General features: G+C 42.9%; 2 protein-coding genes and 1 long non-coding RNA gene across 11 annotated transcripts in view; 1 reads left to right on the forward strand and 2 right to left on the reverse strand.

The window, feature by feature from the left end:
* The window catches only part of LOC112429437 (fructosamine-3-kinase-like), a 598,793-nt gene that overhangs the window by 517,438 nt on the left and 62,445 nt on the right, over positions 1 to 18,910 (reverse strand). The window lies entirely within an intron of this gene.
* The window catches only part of LOC105464188 (uncharacterized), a 26,048-nt gene continuing 7,138 nt past the window's right edge, over positions 1 to 18,910 (forward strand). For 2 of the 4 annotated variants that reach the window (XM_071080230.1, XM_071080231.1), the window contains exons 1-11: positions 6 to 297; positions 3,745 to 3,803; positions 4,269 to 4,293; positions 6,363 to 6,449; positions 11,886 to 11,939; positions 14,377 to 14,438; positions 14,905 to 14,938; positions 17,187 to 17,362; positions 17,821 to 17,842; positions 18,125 to 18,166; positions 18,667 to 18,776. In XM_071080230.1, the coding sequence (XP_070936331.1) occupies positions 270 to 297; positions 3,745 to 3,803; positions 4,269 to 4,293; positions 6,363 to 6,449; positions 11,886 to 11,939; positions 14,377 to 14,438; positions 14,905 to 14,938; positions 17,187 to 17,362; positions 17,821 to 17,842; positions 18,125 to 18,166; positions 18,667 to 18,671 (594 nt within the window). In that variant the 5' untranslated portion in view covers positions 6 to 269 and the 3' untranslated portion in view covers positions 18,672 to 18,776. Of the gene's footprint in view, positions 298 to 3,744; positions 3,804 to 4,268; positions 4,294 to 6,362; positions 6,450 to 11,885; positions 11,940 to 14,376; positions 14,439 to 14,904; positions 14,939 to 17,186; positions 17,363 to 17,820; positions 17,843 to 18,124; positions 18,167 to 18,666; positions 18,777 to 18,910 lie in introns of all 4 variants that reach the window. The other 2 variants (XM_011711847.3, XM_011711853.3) reach the window with 2 other exon arrangements.
* Positions 17,359 to 18,910, reverse strand: part of LOC139358694 (uncharacterized) — a 15,968-nt gene continuing 14,416 nt past the window's right edge. For all 3 annotated transcript variants that reach the window (XR_011613974.1, XR_011613975.1, XR_011613976.1), the window contains exons 2-3: positions 18,544 to 18,806; positions 17,359 to 17,594 (exon numbers count right to left, since the gene is read on the reverse strand). This is a non-coding gene — a long non-coding RNA (uncharacterized lncRNA). The remainder of the gene's footprint in view (positions 17,595 to 18,543; positions 18,807 to 18,910) is intronic.

An 18,910-nucleotide genomic window follows, 5' to 3' on the forward strand; every position in this document is an offset into this window, starting at 1 on the left:
GTTTGGGATTCAGTTTTTGAAATAAAACACTGAGCCTTCAGTGACCTTCCTGAACATGTAAAAGCACAGCTGTCTGCATGGCAGCAGTTGGACCTCACAAGGTGGATTGTGCCTTCACCCTGGAACGTTTATGATGCCCTATCACCATGGTGGTGGGATTAGGGATCTCTTGCCCTTGGTCGTAAGTGCCACTGTCTGTGCTGAGTTTTCCAAAGGTCAGAGCAGATTGAACTTTTGTGCTTTCGTTTTTCCTGATTTTGACTTTCCTTATGGGGAACCGGTTTTCCTGCTTTCAAGGTATGTTCATACTGGCCTGTCAAATAGGCCAAATGCTGTCTTTTCAAATTACTAGTTAATACTTTCATATACGTTACTTAAAATAATTATCCTCTGTATTTTCCATATGGAGTTATAAATACGTTTTGTGGTTATGTTTTATTCCTCACTTTATATATTTGATTCTTATATCAAGCAGGGTGCCTTTGAACTTTTTCTTCATTTAAAAAATAATGTATCATTTCCTTTTACATCCTACACCCTTCAATGCTCCCTGACCCAAATTAAGTTATTCCCTTGAGGAGAATATGTCAAAGTCTATTTTAATGTAGTTTTTAACCTAATTAAGAACCTATGAAATCATTACTTTCAAAAAGTTTGGAGCAAAGCCACAGTAGTACAGATGGGTTTGAGGCTTTTCACACAATAAAATATACCTATCTTTGTTTTTAACATGTTTTTCCCTCCTCTCTTCTTTTGTTGTGAAATGTGTATTTCATTTAATAAATTTGTAGTAAGTCATGTCCATTCACATATTAATTTTAAAAAGTAATAAGAACGTGTATTGTCTGTATGTGAAATAAAACACACACTTATTTTTATGCTTTGGGAGTTACCCAAAATCATAGAATTGGAAATTATAGTCAACACAGAAAGATAAACAGAATCAATTGGTAGAGACTAAGAACATACAGTTTTATTTATACTCAGAAACAAGTAGATATGTACGTATACATGAAGATAAAAATTAAAGGGATGATTGTGTGAGTTTGCACGGAGAGCGCTTTGGAAACCTGCTGACTTATTAATGCTGTTTGGATGGACTGTGTGCCCTGGTTCTCCCGAGCCATCATCCAGACCTCTGTGCAGGAGCTCAGTGCTCATCAGTTCCGTGACTTGGAAAGTGTCTAAGTTTAGAGGCACTTGTATGTGTTAGTAAATAAGGCAAGATGATATCGTTTCACAGGTTTTAGTGCAGAAGACTGAATAGATAAGCTGCTCCACCCAGTACACTGGTGTTCATCTCATGGTCATCTCATCTGTTGACCATGGATGTAAAACACTTATCTTCAGTGACCTTCCTGTGCATGTAAAAGCACAAGTGTCTGCATGGCAGCAGCTGGACCTCACAAGGTGGATTGTGCCTTCACCCTGGAGAGTTTGTGATGCCCTATTGCCATGGTGACGGAATTAGGGATCTCTTGCCCTTTGCCACCGTCTGTGCCAGCCAGGCCACTGGGCCATTGTGGCAGACAGTGGTGTCCTTTGTGTGGAGGACACTGAGTGTGCGCTCAGACACACACAGCACTTTTGACAACTTTATCTAATTATTTCAAAACTGGGTCTGAATTATGATAAAAGTGGTTGGTTTTAGGCCAAGCAGGTGTATGTCACAGAACCAATGGCTTGGGAGTTCAGAATCCTGGGTTTGAATGAGCCTCTGAGCTCTGAGCTGTGAAATCTAAAGCAAGACATTTCACTGATAGTTAAGCCTCATGAGCACTTACACTGTACAATTTATCTACATCGAATCATTCAGCCATCACCACAGACATATGGCATGATTGATTTACTATCACCTTCCACTGGGCAGAAAAAGAGATGAACGTGCCCAAGCTTATGAGCCCCAAGATGGGAACCCAAGTGCTGAGGCTCTGAAGTACCGACTTGTCCTCAGCACTCAGCCGTGGGATCATGAGTCACTGTGCAAGGGAGTTCCCACATCTGCATGTATGTGTGGAATGATCTGAGCCTGCAGAGTTCTACACACTATCCACATTATAGGGTGGTGTCCATGGTCACATAGCTCAGGGCAAGTATTAGTACATGAATAGCTTAGCTGTGTCATAGTCTTTATGTGAAAGGCACATAAAAGCCCAAATGCTTTTGAACTGGTTGCGGATTTTGAGTTGGAGGACAACACTTGGGACAACCGGTCACATTCTTTCAGTGCTTGGCCACTCCTCAGCACATAAACCAAAGCCAATACATAATGGGAAGACCCTTTATTGATATTTGATGGCATTATGAACTTCAAATGACCCCTGTAGGAATGTTAAAAAAGTCTCTGAGCTACACAACCTGGGGACGAGACAAGTAAGAACACAAACTACCACGTAATCATTAGCCTCATGTATCACCCTGGTAGCAACTCCCTTGGCAGCTGGTTTGAAGAGCCTCAGTGCTCACCAGGGGCCATCTCCCTGCTATGCCCTCTTTCCCTGTGGGTTGCCTGGACTGAACATAGGCAGCCCCTCACACGATGACTGCAAACACAAGGCAAAGGAAGGCTAATAGTGGTTATTTTATAATATAAGTATTTCAGTATTTTCTAACCTTTAATAATTGATTATTTTTAGGGGAGGGTGGGCCTTTTTTTTTTTTTTTTTTTTAAACAAAGTCTTGCTCTGTCGCCCAGGCTGGAGTACACTGGCATGATGTTGGCTCACCGCAACCGCTGCTTCCTGGGTTCAAGCGATTCTCCTGCCTCAGCCTCTGAAGCAGCTGGAACAACAGGCGCATGCCACCATGCCTGGCTAATTTTTTGTGTTTTTAGTAGAGATGAGATTTCACTGTGTGAGCCAGGATGGTCTTGATCTTCTGGCCTCATGATCTGCCTGCCTTGGCTTCCCAAAGTGCTGGGATTACAGGCGTGAGCCACTGCACCTGACCTTTTTTTTTTTTTTCCTGAGATGGAGTCTCACTCTGTTGCCCAGGCTGGAGTGCAATGGCACGATCTCAGGTCACTGCAACCTCCACCTCCAGGTTTGAGGGATTCTCCTGCCTCAGCCTCCCGAGTAGCTGAGATGACAGGCACACATCACCATGCCTAATTTTTTTTTTTAATAGAGACACAGTTTCATTATGTTGTTCAGGCTGGTCTTGAACTCTTGATCTCAAATGATCCACCCGCCTTGACCTCCCAAAGTACTGGGATTACAGGTGTGAGCCACCATACCTGGCCGATTATTTTTTTAACAAAGAAAATAAATATAATTAATGCTAGTGCATGGAATTAAATCTAGTTTTAAAAAAATTCACATATAAACAAGATCAGAACACTATACCCTCCATGATAAATGCAGTAGCAGTGTATGTGGGTCTGTGGAGGTTGAAAGGGACTTGGTAGATGTCAAGAAGGTAGTGGCCATCCTGCTGGGCTTTTAAAGGGTCTGAAGAAGTGACAGGACGCTGTGGTTGAATCCTAGCGTGTATTTTAGTATTTGTTCATTTGGAGTTTGATTATTTCACGTTGCTTTCATTTGCTATTACCTGGAAAGGCAAAGGCTCTACTCCCATTTCCTTCCTGCTCTTTTTTGTCTTCTTTGGTCCATGAAGAAGATGGTCCAGGAGAAGCTCAATCTGTGCTTGTTAACCAGGCACACCCCTAAGTTCTAGTCCCTTAGTCATTCATGAATAGCACCGCCAATGAACTGACAGCCATGCATGTCCTTCCACATCCCCTAGGTGACTCGAAGAAGCCTTCCAAAAAGCATGTGAAAAGGGAGCCCTGCTCTACCACTACGGTAAAGTAGCCTGTCTTTGCCTAAGATGTAAATGTTGTTTTCTTGGTTCCTTTATATTTCAGTTGATATCAGCTATGGGAAAATTAACCGGTACATTATAGATGTTAGATAATATTTCCTTGGGAATGGAGGAGGTGTATCTTACCAACTGACGCCTGATTCCAGAGGACGACCACAGTTGGCAGTGTCAGACAGTACAGGGTGTGTTAAGGGATATTTTCTTCAGGAACAAGTTTTCCACTTTAGATAAGAATTCTGTCATTGCCACCCAAAAATTATCTAGACAGAAGCATTCTTCAGGAAAAGCCCCTGTGCTTTCTTAAGGGAACTCTACTCTAGAGTTGAGGCTTTTCACTTGGACATTCTTTCCCACCTTCATTACTCAGTTTCCAAGTGAACAGAAGACCTGTGCGAACCATCCATAGCATGGCCTCATTCTCAGAGTGTTTCCTTCTCTAATTACAGGTGACTTCTTCGAGCACAATCAATGGTACGTATTCTGGAATCACTCACTGGCTGTTAGAGAAAGATTCTATAGGAAATGTGGAGCCTAACTGCTGGCTTTTGCCTGGAGAGCCTCCATGATCCAAGACCCGGGGGGAATGAGGATGTGGGGTGTAGTAACAGAAACTGGTTTTCCAGGTGACAAACTCCTTTTATCTATGTATAGTTCCTGGGAACGTGCTCACATTAGGTTGTGTGGGAGTGTGTATTAGTGCGGGGTGGGGGTGGTCTATGTGCAAGTCTGCATGATTCACTTGTGAACGTGTGTCTGTGTGTGTTTCCCCCAGGAAAAAAATGTGTTTACCCAGCACAACTCTCAGTGCCATTTTTCTTAATTTAACAAATCAGATCACATACTTTACTTACATTAGTTCAAACCTCCTCATGGACATATGTTGTTAGCTTGTTTATTGAACCCCCATGCCAGATGGAGAAACTAAGCCACAGAAATAAATGTGCCCCGGCTCACTTGCTACGAAGTGAGGAGCCAAGATGTTTACTCATATGGTCCCAGTGTTGAAGGCCTGAACTACAGCCTCTATTTATCAACCAGTGAAGGGATCACTATTCACCATGCAAGGGAGCTCCAGCACCCTCTATGCCTGGAATTACCCAAGCCTGCAGAGATCCCAAACGCCATCCCTCACATAAGAGAGCCTCAGTGATCTCAGAATCCAGGTAGCTATGTAGGCATCTCCCTGCAGGTTTCACGTAGTCCTTAGTGTGAAACCGACATAGAAAGCCCATATTTCTGATGAAATCACAGGTTCTGAAACACTAAGGGAGTCACTAAGTAGGACAGTGTGGTGCCTGCATGTCATGGCTGGGTCTCCTCAAGACATGGCTCAAGTCCAATAAGAATTGGGGAGATGCTTTAGAGTCTTGGATGGAGTTATCACCACAAGCCCTCTGAGCTACACACTTTAGGGATCATGATCATTAAGTACTCAAATTACCACTTGATGGTTATCCGGGTGTCTGTCGTCCTTGTGGCAACTCTCTTGTGAAGCTGGTGGGAGAGTGTCAGTGCTGGAGCTGTGCCTTCCTTCTGGATGGACCCTCCCTGTGTTAGCAGGTAGGTGCAGGCATGGGGGTCAGCACGCTCAGTGGATTTACACACACAGCATTGAGCAGTAAGGCTGGGCTTCATTATTTACACATTTTCAATAACTGATGATCTTCATAATGTAAAATCAATGATTTACTATACTAGAATACTGTTCCAGTATTGAATCATATGTCTCAATAAAGGATTTGTAAAGTCACATGAGAGTTCCCATTCAACTGATGATACGAGCCGTAGCAGCAGTTAAAGCAGTCATTTGAAAAGGCTTTTACTGTAAACTTATGGGTGAGCCTGAAGTGGGGGATAGAAGAGGTGATTAGCTCCCTTGTGCAATGTTTCTATTACATGAGTGGTGGAGGACAATTAGGAAGGTGATGGAGGGAACAGAGCAAAGGATTGGACAGGTCCAGTGAACCCATAAGACTATGGTGAGGTTAGTGAATGAGACTGGTCATTTTAAGTCAAATTTTACCTTGTGTGTTCTTTCCATGCTTTCTTCCAGTAGTTTCTTCTATTTCTCATTAACTAGAGTTGTGCTGGGAAACACATGTTTTTCCTTGGAGAAACTCACATAAAAGAGGGCAAAGCTTTGTAATAACATAAAAGTTAGTACAGCTGTGATAGCTCAAATTTTACAAAATACTGGGGGCTTTTGCCTGAGACCTGGATGACAGTTGTGTAAGAATCGGGGGTTCCTCTGAAGACTATTGGGCTTCTGAGAAGAAAGATCTAAGTTGTCTCTGTATGATATGGAGTCAGTCTTCACCGCCTGTGGTCTGTCTGAGAGGGGTGTTGAGTGCTCAGTGAACTCTGTGGTCTTCCTGAAACCCAACTTTGATTCAGCGGGCTCTGCTTGAAAGCCTTTAAAGAGCAGGATCATAAAATTAAACTTAGAACAGATTATCACTATTTTCCCTCTGGTCTTCTGTCAGCAAGATTGCAACAGTCCTCTCTATTGTAAATGCATTAACCAGCATCTTCTCTGATAGAAATTTTGAGAAGATACAGCCTGTACACCACCCAACGTTGGAGGCATCATGGCTTCTGGGGAAGGAAGAAGGTACACCCACAAGAAGGTACTGTGGAAGTTCATTCATTAAGTTGATTCAATAATCACCATTGTGGGGAGTATTCAGTGTCCCCTATGTAAGAGGAATCTGTGAAAAGATTAACCCATATTTTTTAATGTGTCAGAATTCTAATTTGCTTAGTAAGTATTGCCACAACTACAAAAGTAAATATACACTTAAAAGTCAATTTTGGTTCATGTTTAATGATGGACAATGTTCCAAGCTAATGTCTAGAACTTACCTGATTGTTAAACATTAGCATAGATCTCCCTGAAAGATAATAAATAAATTTTTATTATTTATAATAAATAAAAATTTATTATTTTAAAATTAATATATTTCTTTAACTAGAGAGTTTTAAATTGACATAAAAATTGAGCATATGGTTGGGCATGGTGGTTCATGCTTATAATCCCAACACTTTAGGAGGCCAAGGCGGGCAGATCACCAGAGGTCGGGAGTTGGAGACCAGTCTGGCCAACATGGTGAAACCCCTTCTCTACTGAAAATACAAAAAATTAACCGGGTGTGGTGGCAGGCGCCTGTAATCGCAGCTACTCAGGCGGCTTAGGCAGGAGAACTGCTTGAACCTGGGAGGCAGAGGTTGCAGCAGGCCATGATCACACCATTGTACTCCACCCTGGACAGCAAGAGCAAAACTCCATCTCAAACAAAAAAAAATTGAGCATAAAATACACAAAGTTCCCATATCCTTCTGTCCCGTCACCCTCACTTCCTAATTTCATCTATTATTAACATCTTACATTAATGTGGTACATTTGCTAAAAGTAATGAGAAAATATTGACATATTATCTGGAGTCTATCATTTACATAACATTCATTCTTCGTTACCCATTTAATATGACGTTTGAAAATTGGTAACATTATGTTCACCATTATGTTCTCATAAAGAATATGTTCATCTCCCTAAAAATCCCCTCTTCTCGCTCATTAATCTCTGTCCTCTTTCTCCAGAAACCTTGACAACTATTAATATTTTCACTGTGGGCTGGGTGCGGTGGCTCAAGCCTGTAATTCCAGCACTTTGGGAGGCAAGGTGGGTGGATCACGAGGTCAGGAGATCGAGACCATCCTGGCTAACACGGTGAAGCCCCGTCTCTACTAAAAAAATACAAAAAACTAGCCGGGCAAGGTGAGGGGCACCTGTAGTCCCAGCTACTCCGGAGGCTGAGGCAGGAGAATGGCGTAAACCCGGGAGGCGGAGTTTGCAGTGAGTGGAGATTGCACCACTGCTCTCCAGCCTGGGCGACAGAGCGAGACGCCATCCCCCCCCCTCCCAAAAAAAAAAATATTTTCACTGTGGCTTCAGTTTTGCCTTTTCCAGAATGTCGTATAGTTGGAATCATATGTAGGTTTTTCAGATAAATGTATTTCACTAAATTGATATATATTTAGGCTTCCTTCTTGTCTTTTTTATGCCTTAATGGCATAAAATGCATATTAAATCACCAAATAATACTGCATTAAATGGATTTCTGTCTTTATTTACCTCTTAAAGAATTTGGTAGATTTCATGAGAGAAACCATCCTAGTCTGGTGCTTTCCTTTTCGGAATGCTCTTAATGTGAATTCAACTTATTTAATAGACACAAGCTTATTCAAATTATCTAGGATTCTAGTGTGACCTTGGGAAGTGTTTTTCAAGGACCTGACACATTTCACTGAGGTTATCAAACTGTGGTCATAGAATTGTTCATGATACTCCCTGATTATCCTTTTAGTGCTCAATGGTTCGTTCAGTCGAGATGGCTCCTCTATTATTTCTGAAATTGGTCATTTTTGTTACCAGGCTTGGTTAGCTTGCATAGAAGTTCCTTCATTGTAATGAGCATGTCAAAGAACCAGCTTTTGGTTTTAATGATTTTCTGATGATTTCAGCGTTTTAATTTTATTGACTTCTGCAATGTTGTTCATTACATGTTCTACTTGCTTTACATTGCATTCCTTTATTTTCTACAGTTTCCTACTTGAAACATGATATTACTGATTTTAGATCTTGTGATTTTTAATATATTGCATCCAATGCTATAAATTTCCCTCTACGGACTGCGTTTGTTACATCTAGAAATCTTGTCAAGTCACATTTTCATTTAAGGTAGTTAAAGGTATTTTTAACTTTCTATTGAGACTTCTTCTTTAACCCATGAGTTACTTAAAAGTGCAATGCTAATTTGCAAATATTTGGGGATTTTTCTGGCTTTTACATTTGATTTTTTGTTGTCAGGTATGTGTTGCAAAAGCAGTGATCTCTCATCTTGCCACCACCCAAGATGGCCCAGGATGTGGGCTCTCCTTGAATGAGTTTGGTAATCTGCCAACCGGATGTGGTCGGCCTCCTCCTTTTTTTTTTTTTTTTTTGAGACAGAGTCTCGCTCTGTCGCCCAGGCTGGAGTGCAGTGGCCGGATCTCAGCTCACTGCAAGCTCTGCGTCCCAGGTTTACGCCATTCTCCTGACTCAGCCTCCCGAGTAACTGGGACTACAGGCGCCCGCCACCTCGCCCGGCTAGTTTTTTGTACTTTTTAGTAGAGACGGGGTTTCACCGTGTTAGCCAGGATGGTCTCGATCTCCTGACCTTGTGATCCGCCCGTCTCGGCCTCCCAAAGTGCTGGGATTACAGGCTTGAGCACTGCGCCCGGCCTGCCTCCTCCTTTAGTCTGAGCTTGCCTTCTGCTTAGAAAGGGCCATTCTCAGTTCTAGCAGGGAGTTTTCCCAAAGTTGAGAAGGTGACATTCTTACTCCCCAGTGCAGCCGGTACCTCTGACCCGTGGTCAACAGACAGGACAGACACGGGCAGGCTCTGTGTCCTAAAACAGAAGGAACTGTGCGACCGTCGTGATTGGAAATTTGTGAGGATCACCGTGTTACTCAAGTAAGGTCTTTGGAAGTGTCGTATTACTACTGTTTGTTAACTGCTTGTTGGTGGCCTGGCTGAGCCACACCCTTATGAAAACCAGTACCCGTCAGCCAATGTGGGTGTCTGTGCAGCCTGAGACCCTCATGAGAACAGCCTCATGGCAGCTGTCTTTTCCCCTTGCCACCATCAGTGCCTCCATGTTCCTGGGCACTGCTTTCTCTGATGGGTGCTGGGTGCTCCACTGTTTTCCTGCACCTCAGTGTCTATAGCTGGATGTCTCTTCTGGAATCTAGGTGAGGGGGCATCAATAGCAGTTCTGCTGTGGCACTGCCCTCCTTCTTAGCTTGTCTCGCTGTGTCTCAGGCTCCCTCAAAGATGCCACCCTTCAGGATCTTCCACAAGTTTCCTATTGAAATCCAAGCAGAAAAATATGAGCAATATGACCAACCGTATACCCACTGAAGACATGAATGAAGAATTAAAACAATTCTCCATGGACTGTACCTCATATAAATCCCTAGAAGTAGTTTCTTAAAAAAAAAAAATCAAGGAAGATGTCATGCTTTTCCATGAATTAGAATACCCTACATGAACAATTAAATGAAATGGCTAGCATAGTCTTGAAACCAAAACCAGATAAGGTAAATTAAATCCTGTGATATTTTAAAATACTGTAAATTCTGACTAATGCAAGTTAATCTCAAAATATGAAATGGTGTATTAACATTGAAGATGCAGTAAAGTAGCTACCTCAAGAGGTTAATGGAGAAACAATGTGATTATTACAATAGATTGAGGAAATTCATGGATAATATTCACCATATATTTACAGAACAACTATCTTATAAACTTTAAGTGATCTATGACAACCATTTGAATTAATGCTGCTTTAGCAGCATATCTTTTGGCTTGTTAAAAACTGGACAAGAATTTTCATAACATTTATTTTTAACACCTATATTGGGCATGAACCCATCATAAAGTTTGCCCACTGAAAATGTATACAATTTGATGTTTTATTACATTGATACTGTGTGCACCCATCACCACGATCTAATTTAAAAATGTCTCCCTCACCCAAGTTCTTGCCCACTGGCAGTTAATCCCCACTCCCATCTCCAGCCCTGAGCAGTGCTGCTATGATATTCCATCTCCATAAATTTCCCGCTTCCTTAATAGAAACGGACATATATATATATATTTGGAATCTGACTTCCTTCATTTAGCATACTATGTTTGAAGTTAGTTGACGCTTTAGCACGTGCTGGTCGTGTGTTTTCCTTCATAGTCTGCTGTGTTTATTCATACAGATAGTGTTTATTCATTTATCAGTTAATGGACATTTAATTATTGTTTTTTTCTATGATGAGTAATGCAGCTTTGAGCATTCATATGTAGTCATGTAATGCATAATGGTATTTTGGTCAATATATACATTTTTTGAGACCCAGAGTAGAGTGCAGTGGCACAATCTTGGCTCACTGTAACCTCCACCTTCCGGGTTGAAGCAGTTCTCATGCCTCATTGTTCTGAGTTGCTGGGGCAACAGGCACACACCACCATGCCAGGATAATTTTTGTATTTTCATTAGAGACAGGGTTTTACTGTGTTGGCCAAGCTAATCTCAAATTCTTAGCCTCAGGTGATCCACCCACCTCTTCCTCCCATAGTGCTAGGATTATAGGCATGAGCCACCATGCTTGGCCTAAGTTTTTTAAGAAACAGAACTATTTTTTAAATTAGCTTTGCCAATTTATATTTCGACCATGATTCATAGCACTAATTTCATTGCACAGTGTATGGTAGGCCTCAACATGTAAGAAATGATGAAAGCAACACATAAAGATTAGTGTAAAACAAATAAGATTATCATTGTTGCTGTCATCTTTATCAAATTCTCAAAACAATCTAAGAGTCTGTTTTTATATAAATGTGCTTGGCAACATAGCTGAAAAAAGCATTATCAGTTACATACTTTTATCAGTAACACAGAAATTTTAAGGGGGAAAAAACAGATGTTCTTACAACACAAAGTCAGAATTAACAGAAAAATTCTGCCGGTCACTTTGGACTATTTAACTGCCTGGGTCAGGGTTCTGTAGACAAACGAGCATCTATGGAGCACCTGAAGTAGGGGAATCAACAAAACTTGGGTTTCAAAAGTTACCTGGGTTTACAGCATGAAACTTGGTTGGAGGACACACAACCTTGCGTGAGCGAGGTGCCTCGGTGTGTGTGGACGTGTTGGAGGTACAGCATCATGGTGGCTTCCTCCAGAAAGGGACATTTGGGGTGGATTCATTCCATCTGGACAACACAGCCTGATGTGGCATGGACATGAATGGAGGTGAAATGGACAGTAGCCGAGAGGATCAGTCCTGACAAGGGCCAAGGTGAAAAACCTGGGAACCCCTTCAGGTGCAGAGTCTTCAGTTGAAAAACGAAGTGGTCATAGGAAATACTGAGATGGATCAGCAGTGCACGGGAGACAGAGTTCTTGGCCCTGCAGCGTGAGTAGTGTGGATTCTCAAGTTTTCTCCTCTCTCCATTTCTCTTCCAATGCAGACTGTTACGAGCACGAGATTCCAAAGTACTGTGAGCCTTGGCCCAGTCTCGAAGGTAAAGGAAGGCTGCTAGCAAGACTGGCATCTGGGCTTGGCTGTGTGTGTTTTCTGCTGTGGGAAAATATACATAACACAATATTTATCATTTGAACCTTTTAACCAAAGTGTGCATGCAGTGGCATTAAAAATATTCACAGTGTTGCATAACGAACACCACTATCTACACCCACGATTTTGATGATTTCTTACAAAACCTTGTCCACAGTAAGCAATATATCGCCTTCTCCCTGTTTCCAGCTCATGGTAATTCCTATCCCACCTTCTCTTGTATGAATTTGATTATTCTAGGCACTTCATATAAGTACAATTAGACAATATATTCCTTTTGTGTCTGGCTTATTTCACTAAGCACAATATTTTCACTGTCCACCCATGTTGTATCATCTATCAAAATTGTGTTCCTTTTTTACAGATGGATGATATACCATTGCATGTAGACCACCTTGCTTTTATTATTCATTTGTTCATTGATAGTTGGATTATTTCCACCTTCTGGCTCCTGTGAGAAGTGATGCTGTAAACATTAGTGTACAAATATCTGTTTGATTTCTGTTCTCTATTCTTTGGGGTATATACTTGAGTCGAATTCCTGGGTCTAAAGGGAGTTATATATTTAACCTTCTGAGCCATTGCAGACTGTTTTTCACAGTGGCTGCATCTTTATCCATTTCTACCAGCTAATGTATCAGGGTTACAATTTCTTTACATCCTTGTCCACACTTACTTTAAATCATCCTAGTATATTGGTGTCTACTTGTGTTTTTCAATTGCATTTCTCTAATGACTGTTGATGCTGAGCAGCTTTTCCTATGCCATTATCCGTGGGTGTATATTCTTTAGGGAACTATATGTTCAAGTCTTTTGCCAATTTTTAAAGAGTTGTCTGGGGCCAGGTGCGGTGGCTCACGCCTGTAATCCCAGCACTTTGGGAGGCCGAGCCGGGCAGATCACGAGGTCAGGAGATCGAGACCATCCTGGCTAACACGGTGAAACCCCATCTCTACTAAAAGTACAAAAAAAATTAGCCAGGTGTGGGGGCGGGCACCTGTAGTCAGAGCTACTCAGGAGGCTGAGGCAGGAGAATGGCGTGAACCTGGGAGGCGGAGCTTGCAGTGAGCCAAGATCGTACCACGCACTCCAGCCTGGGCGACAGAGCAAGACTGTCTCAAAAAAAAAAAAAAAAAGAAAAAAAAAAAAAAAGAATTCTCTGATTTTTATTTAGTTTGTTGTTTTAGATTTTTGGGAGGTTTAAAATATGTTCTACATTTTAGTCTCACAAGATAAGTGATTTGCAAATATTTCCCCCTTTTGTAGAACTTTAGATGCTCAAAATTCATTAATTTGTATGAAATCCTCAGCAGTTGGCCCCAAACAGGTAAGACTGAAGCAATATTTTAGGAATAGTTGAAAGTATTATCACCACAGAACAGGCGTAATCAAATCCTGCAAGCTACACATAACCACAGTGACAGATAAGGCAGCAAAGGGCTGTTTGGTGATTAGTTCACCACACTTGTTGCAACTGTTTGTGCTGCAGAGTTAAGACATACCAGCATTCAACTCATGTCTCCTCTCTTGAAATAAACAGTCCAATGTTGGCTGGCCTGAACAAGCACAGATATTCTCCATACTCAATTAATATGCATGTATGACGAAGAAAAGAAGGTCTGGATGGAAAAATATTGTGTGATTAATAATTATGCTTTAATTAATTTTAAAGGATATAACTTCAGTATTTCCAATTCTTCCATCAGCAGTTATAACAAAGGGTTAGTGAATAAATACAGTAGACTGTTTTGTCTAGAATAATCCAATCTGTCTACTAAACTTTGCTTTTATTCAAGTGCAAAATGCTAAAACATAATAACTGCAGTGACAGCCAGTGTGGATCCACAGAGGTAAAAATGGTCTTGGGACATAAATCCTATAAGCTAATACTATTTTACAGGATTTAGAAAACCATTGAGCTGGGTTTCAAACCTCACAGTGTGAGCAGTGGGACTCTCATCAGATTATAGCGTGTGCTTCAGTACCATTTGTAGACTGACTCATTCCCGTTGCCTTAAGTTGCCATCAGCAAAATGCCAGGGACTCTGTTTCTCGCTCCTCAGCTCCTCGCTCTTCCTGTCTTTCAATGAGGGAAGATTTTTTAGCAGCAGCTCAAGCTGTGCTTTTTTTTTTTTTTTTGAGACGGAGTCTCGCGCTGTCACCCAGGCTGGAGTGCAGTGGCCGGATCTCAGCTCACTGCAAGCTCCGCCTCCCGGGTTCACGCCATTCTCCTGCCTCCGCCTCCCGAGTAGCTGGGACTACAAGCTGTGCTTTTAATGAAACACATCCACACACACTGTCGTGTTGTCCACATTAAGCAGAGCTCCCTGAATAACTCATGAACCAAAGCATCTGTGACTAACCATTGCTCTGTGTCCTCCTAGCCTCTGAGGAGTCTCCAGCTCTCAAGGACAGAGGAGATGGAGAGAGGCCGGTCAATACGAGGGTAAGGTTGCTTTCCTTTCCCTGAAATAGAAATGTTCCTTTCTTGGCGTCTTTCTTGTTCAACTGACTTTACATGTGAAAAAAACGACAATGTCCGTTACAGATATTAAATGCAGTGTTCTGAGGGGACAGAAGAAGCGACTCTTAGCAACTGATACGTAATCCAAAATTGCATTTACCTATGATGGCTTCAGGTTGTAGACTGTATCCTTGGGGTCCTTGTCCTTGGAAGCAATGTCTTCTCCTTGGATTCAGTATTTTGCACTTGCCAAGCTACGTGGACCTGAGGAATCCACCATCCAGAAGCTGATATTTTTTCTAGTGTGTATCCTACCCTTGTTTGGGGGGTCTTGAATTTGACCACACTTTCTGACCTTGTTTTCAGTATTCACTGAGAGAAATAAAGCCTTGTGCAAACAATCCACAACACGACGTACCCCTCATAAAGCTTTGTTTCTGTATTGCAGGTGATGCAGGTGGTCCCTCTGAGGTGTGACTCTAGTAAGTATTCTGGAATTACTTACAAAGAAAACAATCTGGATGCAAAGAAAGGTGTGGCATCCTTGCAGGTTTCAATGTGAAGAGCCACCCTGAGCCTGGGACTGTGATAGGAATAAGCAGAGTGGAAGTGTTTTTAAAAAACCCGAGTTCCCCAGGGAAAAAGTTATCGCCAATTTTTGAGGAAGCAGCTGTGCTGCCTTTTGGGTGGTACTGAGTTGGGTGCTTGAGGATTGGTGGTGTCTTGTGTGAGGCTGCATCATGTGGGGGGGGGGTGTGAGTGTGTGTGTGGTGTGTGTGTGTGTGTGTTTGTACAGGTGAGGCTGTGTGTGTTCTCAGGAGAGATTTCCCATTTATACAACTCAATCACCAGTGTCCACTTCCAACAATAAAATCCATCCCCCTCTACTCTCTCTGTACAGTGACTCCTCCACCCTCACCAGAGCCATCCCTGGGTCTGGCTTCTTATCCCCACTGCTTAGGTGGAGAACCTGAAGGGCCAAGGGAGTGGCCCCAGCTCCCGAGTTCGTGAATGAGAAAGTGAAAACATAAACCCAGGAGTGTGGGCCAGTGCTGACGCTGACATGCACTTAGTCATGGGGTGTTCCCCACCGCACAGGGAGTCCAGCATTCGTGTATAAATCCTAAAGCACAGAGCCTAAGAGGTCCCAGACACTGCCCATCACCATAAAGTGGCCTCTGTGGTCACACAACCCAGGGCACATCTCCCCACCGACCAGCGTAGTTATCAGTGTGTCACAAGCACAAAGATCCCCGGGGGTTTGGGTCAGCTCACAGAGCCTGTGTTTTTTGTTTTTTGTTTTTGTTTTTTTTAACTTTTATTTAAAGTTCGGGGTACATGTGCAGGGAGTGCAGGTTTGCCACATACATAAACGTGTGTTGAGAGTTTGTTGTACAGATTTCATCACCCATGTATTAAGCCTAATATCAGCTATTTTTCCTGATCCTCCCGCTCCTCCCACCTCCCACCCTCCAGTAGGCCCCACACTCACAGATTCTAAGAGGAGTGGGGGACCACGCAGGCCAGTGCAGCCCACTTCAGTTGTGAAGTTAATTTGCTCAGCAACTGGCCAAAGCCTATAAGGATGGGTGATGTATTTTAGTAGATTTAGTAATATTATCTTCCCAAGCCCTAAAATGCTCAAATCCTGCCAGCTGAAAATGGTGAGGAGGGACAGATGGGAACTCTGTACAGTAGTTATTAGCCTGGCTTCCGTCCCCTCGTGGCAACTCTCTTGTGCATGTGGGTTAAAGACCCTCAGCCTCAAGCCAAGCCGCCTCCATGAGGAGCCATCTCACTATTGACTGGCTAGTGCAGTGTATGGCCACCAGCCCAACTGAAACAAAACGTGGCTTTAAAACAAGTGTAAATCTCATACAACAGGCAAATGCAGAAGCAGCATGTCTTGGAAGTTGTAAAGAAGACAGTCGCAGTGTCGCTGGACTTCAACGTGGGTAGACAACATGAGAGAACTCTATCACTGAATCACGGCAGAGATCAAGGCCACTTGTAGACTATTTTGTGTTACAGAAGGTGGCTGTTAGCTCCTAAGCAAAGACCTCTGTTTCTCATTTCTTCCCTGTTCATCCTCTTGGTCATCCTTCTTCCGCAAGGGAAAACAGCCCAAGCAAAAGGCAGTTTCAGTATTAATCTGACCGAGGTTTTGTGCAGTTTATTATCATCCAGGTAATCAGGTGCAACCCGGTCTGCCTACCAGTCCCCCTGCCCCTGCTCTGTGTTTTCATTTAATAAACATTTTGGTCTACTTACTATGTGTTAGATTTTCTGGAGACCACAGAGTAAATGAGACAGAATCTTTATGTTCACAGCTAAGTTAGATTTAACATAACTGACAAAAATTAAGATTTCTGATTTCTTGTAAGAATATTTTGTATGTGTGAATGCATGCTGAATGTAAAGTGGTTAACAAAAAAAATCACACTTGCACTCATGGAGGGCTTTTCAGGAATTTGTCAATTTGTATTTTTTTGTATTTCCCCACTTCACTGGATAAAGCATATCTGAACCTGGAAGCTGATTCCCACTGCAGAAAGCGTTCTGAGTCATGTCCCTTAGCTTCTCTAGCGCAGGTCCACCCGGGAGGATGGCCCAGCATCAGCTCGGCCCATGCTGTGATCAGCCACCTCCATGCACCACACCAAGCAAGCTCCCTGGGTGATTCACAGTCTCCACCACCAGGGCACTGACCTTTACTCTCTGTTCTCCTAGCTCCCTATGGGGACCCTGTACAGGACACTGCTAACAAGGACACTGTGCGTGACATCGCTGACACTGTACGAAACATCTGTAATGAGGACGCCCTATATGAGATCATTAATGAGGCCGCTGTACACGATACTAATCAGCATGCTGTACAAGACATCTGTAAAAAAGACGCTGCCAAGGTAAGACACTTTTATCTTGAACAGAAATGATACTTTCCTGGTTCTTTCCAATCAGATGTAGACATGAACATCTGCCAATGTGCATTATTTATGACATCTGCAATTCCCTTGGTGTGGTGCTGTTGATTGGCAGCCTCTCACCAACCCATGCCAGGCACACAGGGGCGTGGTAGATGGCGGCATCCACAATCCACCGCAATGCAGAGGTGTTTCCCTCCACAGCACGTTTCCCCTGTGGATTAAGAGTTGTGAAACTGTCAATGTAAATACATTTTAAAGATAAATTCTGTGGGAAAAGATCTTGTCTTTTCCACAGGTGTCCTCCGTGCTAGTTTGGGGGGAGTTCAACCTTTGACTCAATCACTATATCCCTTCTAATTTTTCAAGTTTTTGAGAGAATATCAGATCTATGTGACATGCATGGCATCATTTCACCCTCCTGTTTTCTATAATTGCAGGAGCCATTTATACTGGAAAACGGTACGTACCCTGAAATAACCCACTTCCTGAGGGAAAAACGCTGTCTGTAGGGGTACAGAAACCAGATTCTTGGCTCCTTTTGGGAAGAAGGATCTGGGGGTCTGGTGAGAGCAGATGATTTTGCAAGTATAAAACAATGTCCAGAGAGGCTGGAGGGATGTCTGTGGGACAATCAGAGGAAACACCAGGGGATCCTGTGTGAAGCACCGGGGCTTCAGCTGGGGTGGGAAGAGTGGGTGGGCCTCTCTCTAATGACTTATCCTGGTGTTTGTGTTTCTAAAGATTTGATTGTGGAGAGCATATCTGACGACGAGGATTTTGCAGGTAGGTAACTACTTTCCAGATAAGATCCAATGGGAGAGAGTTCCCAGGGCCTTCGGGGTATCCGTGCTGCTTGGGAGGTTGAGGGAGGGGGCATGAAATCAAAAAGAAAAAGGAAATGTGTGTCAAACTGGATTTGGTGTTTTCCAGGTTTCTTGCCATAATGTAAGAACTGTCTCTGTGGGCTGGGAGGGTGCTGTGTGATTTGAAGGAGATCTTTCCCAGAACACCTGGCCTTTTCTGCCTCTGCCAAACATCACAGCCTTTGGGTTGGACTGGTCAGCACTCCTTGGGATTGTGCAGAAGAGGTTTGGGGTTGCATCAAGTGGCACCTGTGGCGAACAGAATCTGAGGGACACAACTCCCTCACAGGCACTTACTTGAACCTGGAGACACAGTTCTCCTGGTGTGTGCCCAGGGGTGCAGGAGAAATTCACGGTCATCCTCTGAACTTTTAGGACTTCAAAAAGCACTCATGTTTCCATCTCGCTGTTGACTCCTAGCTTAAAGGGAGCTCCCGGGGTGAGTGATGGAGGCGGGATCGGACCCTGGCAGTCTGACGGCAACACCTGTGTTCCTCTGCACTGGGCCTTGGACAACATTACACACCTTGGTGAGCATCAGGAATTCAGGCTAACCACATCTGAAATTGAGATGGACCTTGAGTCATATAAATAGTTTGGAAAAGATGCATTTTATCACCCTGTTGAAAGAAACCACTTATTTCTCACTCCAGCAGGATAAATG

The sequence above is a fragment of the Macaca nemestrina genome, chromosome 15 (assembly GCF_043159975.1).
Source record: "Macaca nemestrina isolate mMacNem1 chromosome 15, mMacNem.hap1, whole genome shotgun sequence".
NCBI classification, from domain to species: Eukaryota; Metazoa; Chordata; class Mammalia; order Primates; family Cercopithecidae; genus Macaca; species Macaca nemestrina.